We start from the raw sequence: 20,419 nt of genomic DNA on the forward strand, positions 1-20,419 counted from the left end.
GGGTGTATTTGAGACCAATTCCATTTATCTGCCTCATCACAGTAAAACTGAGAGCACTCAGTACCTGGGATAGGTCTTATACATTGATGAACTTGTGGGTTAAATAACTGTTGGAGGCCATGGCTTGTTCCCTTTTTGCTTTCTAAAGTCATGTTTGCATATGGGATACCTGCGCTTGTTCCTGGGTATAGTTCAAACAGCCTGTGCAAGCTCCAAGATATATTTTTTTAAAGTGCAATGTAGTACTTTGGTGGCTGAAAAGACCTTAGTAGAGATGGTCCCAAAATTGCAGTCATTCCCATCATGTGAGGAGGAGGCAATATGTTCTCCCATGCATCCTTGAACCTCCTGCCAACTTTGTGGCTGCATCTTTCCTTCCTCTGCAGAAAAAACAGCAGAGACAGCTTGGTTTCTGCCCAGTGTTCTTGAATTCTGCAGGGAATGCTATGGCAAAGGTCTGGGAGCTGAACTGGAGAAGCTCTGCAGATTCTTGGTGAAGCAGGGCTGCTAATGAAGGATGGGAATGTCCTCTCAGTGCATCAGCGCTTGGAGCCACCTACTCCAGCCACCCCCTTGGGCTCTTCCCTCTCCTTTCTTGTCCTCCTGGTTTGATAGTCACAGGGAAGGGAGCCTTTTAATCTCTGTGTCTCACCCTGCTCATTCCCAAAACACGATTGCAGTTTCCCTAGGCCATGTTGATGTTCTGAGCCATAACCTGGATGTGTACAGACCTTCACATGTAGAGCACATCCTAACTAGCCCCCTCAAGCCATAGTCTTTTAACTCATTCTGTATTTAACACTCCAGAAAATTTTGTATTTCATTTACATGGGAAAAGTAGGGAGATGGAAGGAAATAGAGAACAACAGTGTAAATGAAGGGATAAAAACCCTGTGGTTTTTAGGTACCATGAAGGAAGTAATCATCTGGACAGGAGAGGAGGCAATGCCCTAAGGGGAAACTTATTAAAAGGAAAACCAAAAGAGAGCTAGGTTATGAGAAGGATGGGGGGAGGGGAGCAGGGAGAAGGAGAGAGATTGTAACGAGCTGATCCTGAAGTTCCCCTTCCAACCCAAACCATTCTGAGATTTTGTGAAGGAAAAATACATTTTTTGTACTGCAGGAGCTGGCCTGGTTTTGATGTGGTACACAAAGTCCTAGAGCTGGATATTCCACATCATCATTGCTGGCCAGATGGGGAGCACAGAATAAATGATCCACAAAATTATGGCTTTAGCTCGAGGGTGAGAGGTGCTGTGACATCACTGAGGGGTGCCTACTGGGTGGGCACACAATTCACTACAATTATTTCAAAGAGAGCAGGTATTTTGTTTAAGGAAAAAAAAAGATACTACCTTACTCAGAAAGAGTTTAAAAGGTTCTTTGCTTAAGAAATTAAAATCCTTTCACAGCTGTCAAAACTTTTTTAAAAAAAAGTGGGGAGAAAGGGAGGAAAAAATTACTGGTAGGTAAGTTCCTTCTCTTTGGAGTGACTGCGACCCAAGAGAAAGGTTAACACCAGAGTTACAGACTGCCTCTTCTTCAGGTCCAAAAAAACCCCTTCAAAACAGATAGAGAGAGCGAATATGCAACTGTTGTGGTCTAGTTATTAAAGTTGTTAGAAATGCCTCTGCGTAAATGAAAGTGCAAATGAGACCATATGCCAAAGTCAGTATTATGGGGTTTATCTGGTAGTAAATATATGAGAGAGAGAGAGAGAGAGAGAGAGAGAGAGAAAGAAACGAAGTGAGAGAAATAGAAAATGGGGGTGAGAGGGCAGAAAGAGCATGACAGAGACAGAATAAGGAAAATACAATCACTCCGTGGATCCCAACAATGTACTTTTTGTTATAGATGAGTAAAGCGATGGTTGGCTTTCACAATTAAGGGATGACTATTATGTGTATGTTAAGAGAAGTTTTATTGACGTATAGTTATATTGTGATTTGTTCTCCCCAGAGTCCTCTCTCCCCTCCCCCTCATACTGTTGCCATTGGACGGCCTTGGCAGCCAGGTCATTTGAGGGGAGGGCAAGTCCTCACTAGGAGGCACAGCATGGCAACACCTGACCTTCAGTCGAGATGTAAGAAAGTGATCTCCACCAATGGACGGCGAACAAGAGTTGACTGATGCACTTTGGGAGGGGTTAAGGTTCCCTGATGCAACCCCCACCCCCCCCAGGTGTATAAAAAGGGGCAGCAGCCATTTTCGTGGTCGTGCACTCGGTGGTTTAATGTTCCCTTATTCCGTCATTTTGTCGTATTTTGTAAAGGTTTAATAAACCTTTGGAATTTTAAAGTGAGCATCGTTTCTCACATGTCGATCCTCTCCAGCTGGTTTTCCTGGTGGTGAAAGTCCCCCCAGAGTGCAGAGAATCCGATGGGTATAATACATGCTCAGGCTAGGTAGGAACACCCAGGCATGTCCCTTGGAGGGGAGGGGTGGTGGGGGAGTGGGGGTTTGTCTCTTACAGCAGACTCGGGGGCTTTTGCATCACGAGCAGTCCTGTGGTGCAAGGCTTTGGAAATTAATGGGGGGGGACTCGTCAGGAGGGGCCTTTGATGGATGAAGGCACCCCCCAGCTGCCTCTCACATCAGTGTCCCGTGGATGTGACCTGTGGTGTTGGGGGTTCCACAGCCAGTCTGTGTAAGGGGCTCACTGCCCCTGAGACACACCGAAAGTTGCTCCCCCTGAAACTTGAGATTGGAAACTAGAGAATATTAACCACCGAAATCAGAAGATATTTATTAAGAATAGGCATTCAGATGATGTGTGCTTAGTACTTGCTGCTCTGTATGCTGTATCAGTTGCCTAAGGAGGGGAGAGACAGGGCTGTGTGTGGGAACCACAGGGAGGAATACAAAGATGTCTGACAAGGGGAGGGATGTTTACCAAAACAGGAGACAAGAATAAGAGAGTATCAGAGATACTGAGATAACGAGGCTCCTCAGGCCCCCAGGACCAGATAAGACTGGTATCATAGCTTGGACTATGACCAGAGGATCAGTGAGTATGCACAAGGCAGTGGGGTCAGAAGTTCTTCTCAAGAGGAAGACTATTTCCTTTATCCCGGAGACCCCTGAGAAGACCACCAGAGACAACTATGCAGGCAAAAAGCACTGATAAGCTCATTAGCATACGAAGCAGAGAGAAGGGGAGCCAAGGGATGAATATGCATGGGGGTATTGTGAAACTTGATGTATATGTAACATTCTAGAGGATAAAAGCAAACACGAGTGAGGGGCTGCGCATGCCTTTGGGAGCTGTCCGGCATCGCACCCAGTGCTGAATAAACTACACACCTACTTTAAAACTCACTTTGGCTCTGTGTTTTAGAGATTTTCCACGGGTCATCCCCACCTCGTTTTGAGGGGAAACATGTCCAAACCTGCTCCCAGCAAAGGGGTCTGTGGGCTACAGCCTCCCCCATCCTGCGAGGCAGAGATGATTCTTAGCACGGCTGCTGGGTTTGGCTCACATTGTTTTCCTTGTTTACTTGTTTGTTTCTCCCCAGGCTTCCGGTGATTGAAGAATGGGTTTCTCTTTATCTAGTCTCAGTAGTTTGATTTACAGTCCAAAGTTCTTCGAGGAGGTTTCTGTAGTTTTATCTTTTTTATCTAGTTTTTGTTATAATGAGCAAAACTCTATCAATGTTTGAGGCATGAACTATTTCAGTCTCTGACAGCAACTACTTCTGCCCTGTATCCAAAATCCCTGCATACCCCTTGTCCTCACTTACTTCTCATGCCAGTGGGATTCAGCTCACTTGTGACCTCACATCACCCCACCACTTCAACCAATGTTCAAACCCTAATATGGATCATATATTTGCACCAGGCATCTCATTTTGGGTGCAAGAATCTAATTCAAACAAACCCTCTCCCAAAGCCTCAAAAGTCATTGAAGTGGAAAAAAAAATGCTCCTGCTCTGTAGCAAGCCCTACAGATAGAAACAGGTATGTGAGGAAAAGTTACCTTCCCACTCCCTACCCTCCAGCCCTTAATCTGTTTTTTTTTTCCATGGTTAGGAAATCAGAATTACATGGGCTACAGAGCACAAGAGATCTCATGTGTTGTGCTCAGCTGTGCTCAGCTCTGCTGGTGGAGATGGGTGAGGGTGAATGAGAGGAGATGAGCAGATGGCAAGGGGGGTGAGGATAGGGGAGAGGGGTCTCTCAGGGGAATAAATCTGGCTCAGGAAAATGTTCCTTTTTTCTCTCTGGCCTAGCCAACTGAATTTAGGTGAAGTGCAATTGGTCTCTCAACTGTTAATGCTGTGTTTTTGAAAGGATAGGAGAGAGGAGTGAGTCAGTCGTTGTGTAATTGAGGGATGACTGGTGGAAACACCTAATACGTGTGCCATTGCTGCATTGCAGGGAAGTAATACATAGATGAAGAAATTCCCTCCTTTTCTGATGGCTTGGGGAGGATTTTGCACCTCTAGGGATGCAGCTGTAGAGGTTGGGGAGAAGCAGGCTGGCACAGCACCAATCAGGATGGGCTGAGACAGCACAGCACATCCCCCTTGGCATTCTCTGGTATAACACCTTCCTGCAAATTTGGGTCTTGCATTTAGTCCAGAAATCACCTCTTGGCTGCAAGAGACAAACATTTGCTTGCTTTCCTTGCCAGCTCCACCACATCCTGCCAGGACATCTTGGTTACTGAAGGAAAGACTTGAGCATCACCACTGAAGTACCTGTGGGTTGCGTGGCTCAAATTTTATATTGGATGAGAAGTCTGTCAGTGCCCAAGATTTGCAGCTTTGGGTCCTTTTGACCCAGAGATCTCCAGAGTTGCCCACAGCTGCTCAGATGTGTTCTGGGCCAGCACACAATGGAAACAAAACATGGCACAGCTTTCCTCCCCAGAGGAGAAGGATCCCTGTTGCATTTTTCCATTCAAGGACAAAGACCTGCTCTTGTCTAAATCCAGTTGTGTTGCTCATTGTTTGCCCAGAGTGTGCTGTCATTAGCTGTAAGAGAGTACCAGGCAAAAAGTGCCCTGTTGTGGAGGAGGATGGTCACTCAGAGACAACAGGCACAGGGACAAGGTGTGCAGCCTTTTCACAGTGCAAACATCCTCATTAATCATCATTACAAAATTCAGGCAATCATGGTGACTATTGAATGTGATAGAATAAGAGGAGGAAGGGGAGAGAAAGCAGCAAGTTAAGGAGGTTCCTTGCTCCAAGGCTTCCAAACATCTTTGGTCTGGCCTTGTGCTTTTCTAGTAATACTTGGGGAGTTTGAGGTGATACATACATTGATCTTAATCTGTCCTCTTCCTGTTTTATTTTTCCTTTTCCTATTTCTAGGAGGATGTACTCAGGACATCCTCTCAGTTCAAGGGATAGCACTGGAAGATCCACATCCTGCTATGGAGCACTTGTGAGCTTTTCTTGAAAGCCAAAGTGTCAAAGAAGTGTTCCAAACTTTTTTTTTTTCTTTTTCTTCCCAGATAGAGGACAAAGAGAGGAATTGTATATGTATTTGAGTATTTCCAACCATCTGCTCCTTACCAGCGACAGTAGTCCAACACACGCCCATCTGCCCAGCATGCTGGGCTTTCTTTTCATTTTCAGGCCTGGCTATGCATGAGCATCACACCCTTGAGCTGCTTTACCCATCTGCTGATGGTCCTGTCTCAACAAGCAACAGTGGGATGTTATTAGAGGCTGTTCCTTCCCAAGTCAGTGGGATGCTGATGAAAACAGATGCAGATGCCATGTCCTGAGATACCTCCCTGCCTCTCTGTCCTGTGACCTGCGCCACCTAAGCCATTGGGGGATTTACTGTCATGAAACCTCTATCATAAACAAACTTGAGGCTTTTCTCATGGAAAGAGGCTCTGTTGAGCTATAGAACCTGCAAATTGCCTGCATGCTGCTGTGACAGTCTCTTTTTTGCAGATGAGGACCCATCTGTAATGTGGCTGAGAGCTTTGACCAAGGTGAGATTTGTAGTGGAGCTGGGTGATCAGCCTCAGTGCTTCTCCTAGGGGCCCAAAAGCCACCCTTCCTCCCCTCCACGTACCCTTCATGTTCACCTCTGTGTACCTTTACACAGATGTAACCAGAGGTGAATTTGAGTTGGTTTTGGGAAGGAATCTGGACCCATGTTCAATATTTGGGCTGTAATCAAACACCAGCTCTGACCCCTTTTTTCCCATAGTACATCCATACTCTCATTGCTCCCATCTGCTATAAAACAAGGGCATAAATCTGCTTCAAACTTATCTGCTCAAGGTGCTAAAATCCTATACAGATAATTCTGTACTGAGAATTCTGTACAGACAGCACAGGGCATGCATGAAGGGGACTATTCACATGTGGACCGTTTTTCCACCAACCAGTAATCTGGATTAAAACAGACTCCAATGTCTTGGCCCCCCTCTACTGGATCTGCTTCACAAAAGCCACCTCTGACCTAAGTTTGATTAAAACAAACCTCATCTGAGATTAAAAAAAATAAAAACGCCCCAAACACACTTTTTTGCCCAGCAGCCATTTCCAGACTTTTGCTGTCATTACGGTGAGTTTCATCAAATCATAGAATGGTTTGGATTGGAAGGGACTTTTAAAGATCCTCCAGTTCCAACTCCCCTGCAATGAGCAGGGACATCTTTAACTAGTTCAGATTGCTCAGACCCCCAGCCAACTTGACCTTGAATGTTTCCAGGGATGGGGCAGCCACAACTTTTCTGGGCAAACTGTGCCTGTGCCTCACCACCCTCAGAATGAAAAAATTTCTTCCTCATATCTAGTCTGAATGTATCCTTTTTCAGTTTAACCATTCCTCTGTGTTTTATTACTGCAGGTCCAATAAAAATGCTGTCTCTGTTTCTTACAGGCCTCCTTATTCCCATGCTCTTTGCTGTACAAACCCAGACTGCTGGACCTCTGCCTGCACTTGCAGTTTAAGGACACCCATAGCAGTAGGGAAAACAGGACAGCGCCCTTTTGAGAAATTCCTATTGGAAAGCACAGTAAGAATAGACTGAAATACAGCCTGGGTAAAGTTACAGAGTGCAGGACTGGTGGCTTTAAGATGACACCCAATGGTGTGGAGCAAGATTGCAGCCGAGGTGTTCTGGCCATCAGGCCAGGAATAACCTTAAGTGTGCAAACTGTCCTTAAAAGATACCAGATTTAACTGGATCATTAAAGTAATTTTTTTTAAAGTGAATGCAGATGTAACTTCAGCCTATGGCTGGTTTAGGACTGCCTATCCCTCCCATCTTCAGAGATGTCCTTGGTAGTTTTGTAGTGATTATTTTATTATCAGCGAAACATTTAAAAGATCTAGGCATGGACAATGGTCCTCATACTGTCCAATGGGGATAGATGGTCACCCTCTAGTACAAAATAGGGATTCCTGCTCCAGAAAGGCTATAAGCAAGGGGAGAACAAGTAACTGATTGTGCATGATTTAGGAGAAAAGAAAAAAAAAAAAAGAAAGAGAAAAAAAAAAAGGAAAAGAATGAACCATTAAAAAACATCAAGAGGAACAATAAACAATATTTGGGCAAACTGAGTTTTGAAGATAGGACACCTTTGACAAAAGGTGTCCCTGCCCATGGTAGGGAGGTGGAACAAGGTCTTTAGGTCCCTTTTAACCAAAATCACTAAGTGACTCTATAAATACTTCCAGCAGGAGCAGTTGTAGTATATAAGCCCAGGGAAGAATTTTAAATGGATGGGAATGTCAGCATTCAAAGCTGGTTTTCCAGATCAGGGAACAAACTGGACTGAGGCTCAGGGGGACCCAAGCAGAGGTTAAACCCATAAGGTTATACCTTTGAGTCTGTCTGGGACTTTCATGGGGTGTTCTTAGTGGCCAGCTGGTTTCCACAGGCCCCTGTCTGGTGCATAAACATGTCATAGGCCAAGTAGAGGCTGTCAGCTTTTGTGTGGCATATTAAGATTCTCAGATAAGTGGATCTTGGAGCTCTTTAAGATTTTGGAGAACTAGAGAAAATGTTTTCATTCTGAGGCTTTGTGCCTCAGTTTCCCATCTGAGTATTGTGACAAGCTGAAGTAGAATTCTTTTCGCCACTTTTTCCTTCTCACAGAAATTCCTGACCTCCTCCAAGTGAGACATGGGAACAATCTTTGAGCTGCACAGCCAGATTTCACCTTTGTCACCAGAAAGCTCCCACCCCAGCCAGGCAGGCAATTTCCGATAACGTAAATTTTTACCCCAGAAAACCCCCAGGTTTATTTGACAAAAGGGGAAGTTTAGCATTCAAGTCCACTTTGACAAAGGGAAAGGAATGGAAGGCAAGGCAAGGAAAAGTGTGTGTAAGGCAAGACAAGGTTGAGGGAGGCAAGGAAAGCAAGTCAAATGAGAAGTCTGCAGGGCAAAGCAAGGAGAGTATAAAAAGAGTAAGAAAGTACACGTGGGACACAAGTGAGCAAGGCAATGCAAGGCAAAGGACTGGTAAGAGAGGTGAGGGAAGGACGCCTGAATCTCGGTCAGGCAAGTCAAAATTGGGGCTCGCAGGTCAAAGGAGGAGCAAGCAAGGCGAGGCAGGGCCAGGCAAAAAGAGGTAGGGAAGTCAAGGTGGAGGACGGGTGAGGAAGCCAATTGGGGGAATGTTAGGCAGTGCAAGGGGAGGCAAAGTGTAGGTGTGCAGGATAAGGGAAGTACTAGATAGGCAAGGCAGTGAGTGTCCTAAGAGGAAGCGGCAATGCACATCAAGGTGAGGAAAAAATGGTAGGCAAGCCAAGGTGGGGTATGGGTGAGCAAGTCAATGCAAGGCAATAGAGTGCAATGAAGAGCACGAGAAAGACATCGAGTGTTTAGTGAGGGTGTGCAAGCTTGGGGTAAACAAATCTAGACAAACCTAAAGAGGCGCAGGCAAGGCAAGGCCAGGCCAGGGAAGAAAGGCCTGGGACGGTCAAGGTGGGGGAAGATCTCTTGAAAGATTGAATTTGACATGTGCATTCCACTCCGCAAAAGCGGTCTTGTGAAATTCTGGCAGTGCCCTTACTTTGGACGAGGTAAGCACTCTCCATGCTCAGTCTCAGTGTGCAGATGTGGGCCTGAGGGCGGGGAACGCGGGGTGACTGTTCTGGCACCTTCCTATGGGATCAGTCCCTGGAGGCTGACTGCTTAGGAGGAGCGGATGCCATTTCTTTTGAGAAGGGCTTTGAGAAGTTCCTCTCTTCGATGGGTGCAGTTGGATGGGTTCAGTTGAAGTTGTAGGCGGCAAGAGCTTTCTCAGCTGGCACTTTTGTGAGCTGTGTTTTTTTGCCCGATTTGTTCAAGTTTGTAGCCGGACTGTGCCAGAGTGAAAAGATTTATTAGCACAAACGAGTTCGTGTTGCCATTTGAGTGTGGTGCAAATACAAGTCTGCACTTGAAGGGGAAGATTAGCGAACTCTTTTTTGTCCTGACACAGTCGATTGGAGAGCAGTGACATTTTCAACGGGGATTTGTATTTGCCGTGGATTAGAGCTTGCGAGGTGCTTACCTTTTTTTTTCTTTTTTTTTCTTTTTCTTTTTTCTTTTTTCTTTTTTCTTTTTTCTTTTTTCTTTTTTCTTTTTTCTTTTTTCTTTTTTCTTTTTTTTCTTTTTTCTTTTTTCTTTTTTCTTTTTCTTTTTTTCTTTTTTTTTTTCTTATTTTTTTTTCTTTTTTCTTTTTTGTCCCTAGTGGACACCGCCATCGTGAGGTTGTTTTTGTAAGCGCTCGCGGTGCCCAGGAGGAAGCCAAGCGCTTTTCTGTCCCGGCACTGCCAGTGTGGGAGCAGTGAGGGTGAGGTCTCCGTGGATCCCGGCTCTTCGAGACAGAAAGAACGCGATCGCGCATAGCGCTGGGGAGGAAGACGAATTGTTTTCTTGTTGGTTGTGAAGCTGGTAGGCTAAAAAAAAAAGGGGGGGGGGGGAATTCTAGCATGGTTCCTTTTCTTCTAGGACCTTTTTCTGTGGGACCAGGTCCTGAACGTTTCTACTTTTGCAGCTGGACTGTGTGAGACTGAAAGTGCATGAGGATGCTTAGAGCTGAGCGCACAGGCCTGTGTGAGCTGCGCTTTAGCAGAGGCAAGGGGAAAGTGAAGGCCAGCAATTACTTTTTGCTCTAGGCACTTTGGGAGCTGGACATAGTAAGTTTTGAAGCTGAGCTCTACAAGACCGAAGAAAAGTGATGGGACGTGCAGAGGAGCAGGAGAGTGCATAATTCCAGGGACTGTGTTGCTTTTCACAGAAAACTAGTTATATGTGGAGTCAGCAACAGCTGACTGACTCCACCTTTTGTGGTCAATATTTACACTTGATCCAGTAGGCTCAGGCTGAGGAGTGCTGGATCGTGTGATTGAAAGGAAAGCGGCTAGGATCTCAGCAGCAGCAGCATGCTGCGTGGCTGATGGACTCCTCTTCCCCCGCCCGCAGCTGCTGGGGCCCGTGATTTAACAAGGTGTCAGTATTCAAAACTAGTCTCTTGATTGGTTTTGTCAGGCATGGAGGTGACTTCTTAGTAGCTCCTCTTCGAAAAATTATTTCCATGGGTGGCTTCTCCCCTCCTCACTAAATGTCAATCAATGCAAAACCACCACAAGTGAGTTTAACAAATTAATGTTATCAAATGTCACTCTCCTATTTCAATACATGGAAATAGGATACTGAATGGAATGACCAGGGCTCATTAGGATATCTGTTGGAACAGTGACATTCCACCACTGTTTCCATGAGCAGCATGTTGGACTGCCATCCTTTTGGATCAGCCAAGTCTATGCACTTCTAGCCTTCAAAAGGGAAAATTAAACTTTCTCTGATGCAGTGGTTCCTCTTAAGTCATGCAATGCTGAGATCGGGAGCCACATATATTTTGTTGAGGATTAAAAGGATGTTATGCAAAAGATGGCCTTTCAAAAGCAGCAAATAGCTATCTTTGCCTAGGCAAATATGTAAGAACATAGCACTATAAATTACTATGTGTTATATAGTCCAGCCAAGCTCTAATCCATGCCAAATGCAGATTCTTTATAACTATAGACCAGGGACTAAAGGATTAGCAGAATAACTATTTTCTCCCTCCTAAATATAGAAAAACTGTTCCTTCCTTCCTAAATACTGTTATGGAGTTTTGTAAGGGGTCTCGTTGTGGCTAGGACCTTAGCTCCAATCTCTTGATGTTCTTTGTTATGAATTAGTCTTTCTTCAAAACCTCATTCTGAGAAAATGAAATGGTGTGGGAATACAGCTAGAGAACAGAAATGTGAGTACTGCTCAGCTCATGACAGAAGTGGACATGTTAGCATTGGTAGGCCATCAGGCCAGACAGCTTTGAGCAGAACCCAGAAGAAAGATGCAAGGGATAACGGTGTGCTTGGGTGGGCTTTGATATGCAAGTCCATGATGTTTGTGCGGGTCTGTGCTAGCTTATAATTAAGCAATGTTATTAGGAAACATAAGATATGGATGCTATAACTATTATTGCTTAAGCAAGCAGCTATTTTTAGTTACAGTTGAAAAGGTATATATACTAAAGCTTTTTGATCAATAAACTGACTTTTTGCATCCAAGCAATCAGTCCTGTCTCTTCCATTGCCGTCAAAATGGTTTTGGTCCCAGAAGGACCTCAGCCCAGCATAACCAGATGACACAGCCCTGACATTGGTCTCCTTCTTCTCAGCTTTCTACAGAAATGTTCCATGATGTTAGGAACAGTGCAGAGGGGAAGAGTAATAGACCTAGGACACAAGCATATCTTCTTCCAGTAGATTTCTTCATTTTGAGAGCAGACAGTAGAGCTGGAATGACAGGCAGGCCCATGGCTATACTTCCTCTTCTGGGTGTCCTTACCTGGGCAGGGGGCAAGAGTAGCCTGTGCCAGGCTTTGTAACAGGCTCTCTTACTGCTGCTTACCCGTGGGAGTTGGTTAAAGGATGATAACTCAATGCCAGAAGATAAATTTTGTGATTCCTCCCCAGCCCCTTCTCTCTTCAAAGAAAAATCCACAGGAGGAAGAAGGTAAAACCTTGGATTGAAAGCTTCTTGTGGATTGTTTTCAACATTAACATGAAGACGTATTTTCCTTTGTCAGGTGGACCTTTCAGTCTTTTGTCCAAGAAACAGTAGTTGGGAAGTAACAATTAGGATTGAGGAATATTAGAAAGCTTCAATCAACTTGTCCCCTGTAAACAGAGAAAAAAAAAACCCAAACAAACAAACAAAACCCAAAACAAACAAACAAACAAACACCAAAAACCATCAAAACAAAAACCAACCAAACAAACAAAACAACAACAAATTAAACAAAACAAACACAAACAAACAAACAAACAAAAGAAACCAAACCAAAACAAAAAAACCCCACCACAAACTACAGAAGGTCCATTATGTTGTTAAGTGCAAATCAGTATGGAATTCAAGCATGTTGGCTTAAAACTCTGGGGCAATTTTACTCAAATTTTTGGGAAATACTGAAATGTGACTTGTCAAGACATATGGAAGGAGAGGGGATTGCAAGGGAAGGAATCAACAACAAAACCTGGAGAACACAAATACCAACCATAGGCTTGTTTAGAGACAGTTTGGCATGGTGATCAAACAATTAAAATCAAAAGGCTGGAGATTTATGAATTTCTGGGAATTGTCTCCAGGTCTTAGTCTCCTTTATCTGTTATTTTTTGTTCCTTTATGCCAATACTATCTATTGACAAAATTGTATTATTTTTTCAAGCCTTTTGTCAGACACAGCTGTGACTGGAGTAAGACACAGAAAGTAGATGCAAATCCTTTGAAATTAAGTTACCTACCTGGTCTAAGTTTTGCTCTGAGCAGCTACATACAATTGAAATTTCCTTTTATAGGTTTCATTTCAGCTGTTGTATAAAGTAAGAGATACATCCTGCAGGGTAGTTTAAAAGATGTACAGTTGTTTTTTCTTTGTTGACAGGTTCTGCCATACATTTAAAAAAAAAACAAGTTGTGTGTTGACAAATAAAAACATCAGCTTTCAAGTGATTTGGTGTGGTGGTTGGGGTTTTGTTGTTGTCATTGTAGAATAGCTGAATTCTGAAAAAAGTAATTCATTGTGTGTTTCTGTGTCAGCCTTCCCCTCAGAGCTGCCAACAGCAGGAAACCTTTTATGAGCAGAAACATCTGTGGATGTTTCTCATTTTTTGTGTGCATATTTCAGCCTTCCAAAGCACATTTTTTGACCTGCAGCTCTTCATGCAAAGTCAGAGCTAACCTTTCTGCTTTGTGAGATCACAAGGCAAATATTTTGGCCACTGGGCCCCTTCTGTTGAATTTTTTTACACGGAGTGAGTTATAGCAGCATTTAAATAGTTATCAAAAAATCACTCTTGAAGAACACTTGAGAGTGTGAAAAAGGCTTGTTGTGTGTGTGGCTCTATGCAGATATTTACTATATACAATAATGCTAGGTAGAAAAGTTATGCTGTACTGACATTTGAATAATATAGTAAATGTAATTTTTAGCATTAAGTTTTAGTAATAAAAGAATTGTGTGTAAGATATTTTCTTTAGCTCAAGAAGGAAAAAAAAAAAAGGGAGAGGCCCAGAGGTGTTTCTCAACAGAGATAACAGTTACAACAAGAAGAAGAGAACCCCCCTTAGGACTTTCAGAAGACAAGATGCAGATCTCCCTGCATCCACAGAAGCCACCTGGTCAACCCAGACTGAATCCACAAGGGCCACCTGGTCAAGCCCAACTCCTGGACGCCCAGGATTAGAAGGGGGACTCTGGGCAAACGGGTCTGTCTTAAGATAAAGATTGCATAATTTTGAAATTTTGGTCTTCAAAAAGGGGACATTCCTCCCGAAGGAGGCCCTTCTCCTTCACAGCCTTTGTCTGAGAGGGAGGGGGGACGGTAGACCCGGGCTACCTTCTTTGCTCTTATTGTCTCATTATTTGTCCTGTCTCTGAAAACTTTTTAAACTTTTATTATTGTATTAACTTTTTTTTTGTAACCAATTTTTATTCTTTATTAAATTTTCATAAATTTCAAGAAGTGAGTTATTGGCGTTTATCACAAGAGCATTGTTCTGGCTCGGTCACGGAATGTCTTCATTGCCGGGCAGCAGGGACAAGCCCGTCTCAGGTTTGGGAACACGCCGAGGCCCCGCGGCAGCCCAGCGCTCCCGGCCGGGCTGGCAGCCCCTTGGCCAGCACGAACCCAGCCCCGCATCGCCGCTCGCCTGCATTTACAAACAGAGCACGGCTCTGATCTCAGCTTACACACGATCACAGGTTCAGTCCCGCTTTAAAGACAGTCCTGACTTTAACCACGGTAGGAGCTCCCTCGAAGACCGCATGGCCAAGGCGGCGCAGACGACACCGGCGCTGCCGTTCACACCCCTCCGGCTCCCCGCGGCTGCCGAGCAGGACAAAGGCGGCGAGAGGCGGGGAAAGGAGAGGGGCCGGCCGCCGCCGCCCAGGGAGCCGCCGGGCCGGCTCGGGGCGGGCGCGGGGCACAGCGGGCCCGGCTCGCGGCCCGCCCCGCCATGAGGCGCACGCAGCCGGCATGCAGCGAGCGGGGCCGCTGCCCCGCCGGGGGGACACTGCTGCCCCCGCTCCTCGTCCTCCTCCTTCGGGCAGGTCAGCGGGGCCGGCGTGGGGCGGGGGACGGGCGCGAAGCCGCGGGTGTGAGCGGGGCCGGCTGTTCAGGAGCGGAGCTTTTCCTCGTCGGCCGCTGGATTGGCATAGGGAGTTGGAAGGGGGTGTCCCAGCAGAGCGCTCCGGGCAGGGTGGGGGGTGCGGGAGCCCCTCTCTGGCTGCAGGGAGAGCGAACCTCGAGGAGACAGGACTGAGAGAGGACCTCATGAACGCGTATAAATACCTGAAGGGGGTGTGCCAAGAGGACAGAGCACACGCTGGTATTGAGCAGTGGAGCGGGGGGGCAGCGTGCAGAAGTTGATGCACAGGAAGTTACACCTGATCATGAGGAAGAACTTTGCTATGAGGATATCCACATAGTGGAGCAGATGGCCCAGAGTGGTTGTGGAGTCTCCCTGAACAGAGATACTCAGGAACTGCCTGGGCGCAATCCCGTGCCACATGTGCTCTAGGATGATTCAGCTTGAGCAGTCGGGTTGGACCAGATGATCCCCTGTGGTCCCTTCCCACCTGACCTATTCTATGATTCTGTGATTCTGTGAACCCACCCGCATGGGATAGACCTGTGATGTGCAGGGTGAAGGCACCTTGGTGCTCTCCTGCCAGGGCAGAGCCAGGATGTGTACTGGCCTGGAGCCATTAGTACTCACGGCAAAACCAGGTGACGTTGCAAAAGCCTGGAGCTGCTGGCTTGAGGATGTGGCAAAGCCTTGGTATAGGATGTCCTGGGATGGCAGACCTGCCAAAGCCTTGGTTTGAGGTGTCCTGTGTGGCAGTCATCCTGCATTGCTGCTCCCTGTAGAAGTGCCAGTACTGCACACGGGCTGCCATTCTGCTTCTGGAGATGGATGTCCTGCTCCTGCCCTGATTCACTTGTTGGCAGAGTTGGTTGGCAGAATAATGTCTTGATTGTTCTGTTTTTCGTGTGTTTCTTTAATCCAGGGGTCATCTCACAGGGTTAGGGTGCATCTGCCTGGGCTGACCTATGTGTTGTGTTGCACAGCCCTCTCCAACCCTCACTTGGTGTTTGTTTTCAAGTGGAGACTATGTGTAAGCAGGTTCAGAGAGCTGACCTGCTAAAATCCTGTGAGCAATCAGGTTGTGAGTCAGCAGTGTAAGTCAGTGAGCAAAGGAGTCTCAGTGCAAGGTGAGAACTTTCACCTACCTGAGGCAGGAATGGGAGCATGGAGGAAGCTGAGATGAGGTAGAGTTGCCCAGATCCCAGCACACCAACCAAAAGGGTCAGCACAGATGAAAGGCATTAATGGTAGTGGAATAATTAGAACAGAAACTCTCAGGTGAGTTTCAGCCTGGGAAACAGGAGCTACAGTGTGTTGGGAATGCAGAAGTATCTTTTGCCATCTTTGATTTCAAGTCTCTGCCACTACAGTATGTGACCAAATAGGTCACCAAGGGTGATGGTGTATGGGACACAGAGTCTCTCTGGATTTATCCAGGCTGCAGCTGAAACCTTGAATGTGGGGATGGTGCTCCTCAGGAATGTTTTTACAGTACAGTGTTATCTTCTTGGGGGAACCTGACTTAGGGCTTTGAAAACACTAAATGTTAATGACAGCACAAGAGGTTGATACTGTTAAAATAGCTTCTCACAGGAATAAAAAGATAGATGCTCTTCTGTGTTTCTTAATTATAAAGAGCTTCCTCAGCGTTGTTTCACAGTTTGCTTTGTCCAGCAGAGCATTGTGGCTGGAAACATTAGTGGCCTCAAGTGCCCTCAGCGGCCCCTGTGCGAGCCACTGCTGTGCCACACTGGCCATGGCCCTGGTGATGGAGCACAGCGAGGGGAGTTTGCTGTCCAAGGGCTAAGGGAGCCCCAGGCAGCTCTGATTTGCACCCCAGGCTGGGACTGTTCCCAAATAACTTCCATCTCTCCTGCCACCCTCCAGATCAACCAGACAGGTAGCTCAGACTCAGGTTTCTTCTGGACTCCTTGCTGGAATAGAAAAAGTTAGTCTGCGGTGTCTGGACATTTCAAATTGTTCTTTTTCACTTTAAAGGATTAAGTATAAGGAGGAACTGATGTGCCCAGCTACAGAATACCCATACGGGAAAACACCTAAGTCTGAAATGCAGAACAAGTGGGAATGGGCTGCCATTAGGATTACAGAGTCAGGTCACACCTCAAGGGCAGTCCTGTGATTGTGTGAAACTGTTAGACTGCATTTTCTTCAAAGATGTGCTGTACAAGATTTTGATGTTTGACTCATGAGTTTTATTTTTATTCAGCAGAAGATTGTTTGGCTCAGTGTGATAATGACTGCAAAGCTTACTGCTGTGATGGGACTACTCCCTACTGCTGTTCATATTATGCCTACATTGGGAATGTCTTTTCGTGAGTATATTTGCACTTCAAAAAAAAAAAAGATGTGCCGTGTTCATGATCTCTGTAAATTTTGCTGTGGCAAAACTATGTTTTGGCAATAAACTGAGGCAGGATTTGGGTTTTTTGGTTTCAATTTGGTTTGTTTTTTTCCTTACTGGTAACAATCTTCAGTATTCCTTTGAGGTCTCATGTTACATATATTTTTGAAACTTACCAGAAAGCTTGCTAAAACTGTAGGTTCTGTCCATAGTTTGTGTACAATAGTATAATTTCTGGAGGTAAGCTTTAGAGATAGTGAGAACTTCATTTCAAGCTCTTGAGCTGAAACATCTATTCATAGAAATCTTGTGTGTTTTGTTGAAATGATTTCTCACACAGAGTCGATAGTGATTGAGTAGCGATTCAAATTACCTGGATTTGAAGTTAATATTTGTTTGGGTACTCTTTCTTTTCATTTTCACTTCAATTGACTTGTGTGTTTTTGTTAAATAGTGTTTTGCCTGTTGGTGGAATTTATTGAACAGATTCTAGGTGAGGCTAATCTGACCTTTTAACAATGTTGTATGAATAGCATGTTTCACGGTGCTTTAAAAACAGGGCAGATGAAATGAAGTGGTTTCAAATATTTTCTATCTAGAGAAAAATACAGGAATAAACTGTTGGTTAAAAAACATAGGCTCCAGTGCAGCTGTTTGTCCTTGCATTGATGAGGAAGAAGAGAAGCTTGCCCTGCTGATGGACCCGACTCTGGCCTGAAGTCTCAAGTTGTACATTCATGTGCAAGGGAAAAACTCAATGAAACATAAAATGCGGTTCTTCATGAAAGGTGTTGGGGGTTAGATTTGTTTCTTTTTTACTTATAGAATTTTTTCTCGTAAGTTGCTAGGAAGCAAGCTACTGGGTACTTGCAGGTAGTTAGGCAGAGCAAAGTGGCCAAAGGAGAGGAGTGTAGCACCTGGCTACACTTTGTCTCTGGGAGTTTCTCTCTGCGAATTTTGGGGGCAGGTAAAGGATGGGGCTGGGGGCAGCTGCTCTCTCTTGCTCTCGGCATCAGAAGGAGGATGGCCAAGCTGTTGCTTACTGTGGGGAGAATTCACTGTCACCACCAAAGTCCAGTCCTACCTAGGGATCTACCACCATCAGCTCGTGTGTCCAGGAATTCTGAGCTCGCCACCCCTGCTGGAGTGGGGCTGCTGCTGCCCACACCCCCACTGTTTTGTTCAGCACTGCTCTGAGTCTCTTTCCTACGCTGTAGCCCCGCACCCCCTCCCCTGCCGGGACATCCCCCCCACAGTTCCAGCTACCGCTGTAGAACTCCTGATACATCTCATCCACTAGCCCAAAATTCCTGCTAATTCCTGCAGTTCCAGCTTGGTGCTCCTCAGAGTCCTTCAGGGGCACTGAGATCAGAATGTCTTAGGGGTTTGTGAAGCAAAGCCTCTCCTCCACGCTTCCCGTCTTGGCCAAGAATGCTGTCACGAGGTTCCTGATTCTATTTTGTTGTTAATGCTGTAGTTTTTTGTTTGCCTTGTTATACATACTGGTAAAGAACTTATTCCTAGCCCCATATCTTTGCCTGAGAACCCCTTCATTTCAAAATAATAATAATTCAGGGGGAGGAGGTTTACATTCTCCATTCCAAGGGAGGCTCCAGCTTTTCTCTGGCACACACCTGTCTTTCAAACGAAGACAATAGGGCATTATTTTTTGTTTCATCAATTACACTAATAATTTCCATAACCATTAGCATGCAGTCTGTGACTTATTTTTAGTTTATATTCTTGACTAAAACCAGAGAAGATAAAAATGACATGGCATATGGACTGCCTGGTGCATGGGGAAGAGTGAGTGGGAAGGTGGTAGTTGCTTTTTTCTAGAAGGACTCCTCTGATGCAGGTTTTGTTTCAGCAATGGTACCTGGGGAATATTCCAGTGTTCCTATCAGTATATTTTATCACACTTTGAAGGAGTAGGCAGAGTGATGGTATTTTAATACAGAATTGATCCACAGTTTTTAAAGCAGATCAGATATTTCCTGGGCTGAAGTAAATAAAATTATGGTGGAACACCAGAATCCTTTATTCGTGGGGAAATGGCAAAGCATGTATTTAAGATCAATTACTGTTGTAGAATGACAAGTGATTTCTTTTCCTGCTTACTGAGTGAATGTTTGCTTTGATTTTTTCTATTTTTTCATTACAGAATTGTTTTTCCATTTACAAGCATCGAAGGAGATGTTCATTCTGAATGTTCCAGATCACATGTGGTTAGGAATGATGGACACAAGGGCATAGGGCATCACATTATAAGAAGGAGGTTTCCTGTAGAGCAAGTGGATTTAATCTCTCACTTCCACGTGAACATAGCTAGGATTTGTCTAGCCTAGTGTCAGAGCTGTGCTTTGTGAAGACCTTGACCAGGGAGTTCTTTAGAGTGACTGCTGAAATGTTGAAACCATGCCTTCAGCACCAAGTTGGCACCTTGTCTTTGGTGTGTTTCTTTAAATGTAAACCGGTATTGAATTAGAGCTGGGTGTGAGTGGCTCCAGTTAAAATCCAAGTGATACTGGTTATTTTTAACATTGCTGTAGTCAACTCATTTCTTGTGGGTAATTAAGTACTTTGACTTCTTTTGTCTTGCGTTAGTTTTTTCAAACGTCAGAAACAGAGTGGTTTTTCTCTAAAACATAAAGTCATAATTAGCTTAGCAAGTAAAAATTCTGACAGACTGGCAAGGAAGAATTATGCAATGTGAAACTTCCGTCAGGGAAAAATGAAAGCCTGAGTGCTGCAACCTCAGCAGCTTGAATTGTGCCCACACCAACTGTGTTTCTCTTTGGGTTGACTTTGGCCACCTGCCAGATACCCACCCAGCTGCTCTCTCACTCCCACTCTTCAACAGGTGACAGGTGGAAGAAAATAACATGAAAAAGCCCTTGGGTTAACATGAGGACAAGGAGTTCATTTACCAGTTACCATCATGGGCGAAACAGACTTGACCTGGGGAAAACTAACATTGCTGATTGGAATAAAGTTGGATGATGACAAAGACAAAACACTAAACACTTTGAGTAAAACACTTGACTTCTGCTGTCTCCCCTTTTCCCAGGCTTAACTTCACTCCTTCATCCCCAACTCTTCTGAGCAGTGTAGGGGGATTTTGGGGATGGAGAGGTTGGTCCTCTCTGACCTTTCTCTGCACGCTTTTCCCAGGGTCCAGTGGGGGCTTTCCACGAGCTGCAGTCCTTCAGGACAAACCTGCTCCAGAATAGGTCCTGCTCATAGTCTGCGCTTCCTTCAGGGCGTATCCTGCTCCAGCCCGGGCTGCTGCACAGCTGTAATGCAGATACCTGCCCCAGCATGGGCTCTTCAGGGGCTGCAGAGGCTCCTGCTGGGGCACCTGTAGCCCCTCTGTCCCTTGGGACTCTCCGGGCTGTCTCTCTCACTGTTCTCCTCACCAGGCTGTCCCCAAGGCACTGCCACAGCTAG

At 45.3% G+C, this 20,419-nt stretch overlaps 1 protein-coding gene across 1 annotated transcript in view; it reads left to right on the top strand.

The window, feature by feature from the left end:
- The first annotated feature begins 14,351 nt into the window (after positions 1-14,351).
- The window catches only part of CYYR1 (cysteine and tyrosine rich 1), a 37,140-nt gene continuing 31,072 nt past the window's right edge, over positions 14,352-20,419 (top strand). Inside the window, exons 1-2 of the mRNA XM_063393727.1 lie at positions 14,352-14,569; positions 16,838-16,940. Of these exons, the coding sequence (XP_063249797.1) occupies positions 14,476-14,569; positions 16,838-16,940 (197 nt within the window). The 5' untranslated portion in view covers positions 14,352-14,475. The remainder of the gene's footprint in view (positions 14,570-16,837; positions 16,941-20,419) is intronic.

Source organism: Prinia subflava, chromosome 3 (genome assembly GCF_021018805.1).
Source record: "Prinia subflava isolate CZ2003 ecotype Zambia chromosome 3, Cam_Psub_1.2, whole genome shotgun sequence".
Taxonomy (NCBI): Eukaryota; Metazoa; Chordata; class Aves; order Passeriformes; family Cisticolidae; genus Prinia; species Prinia subflava.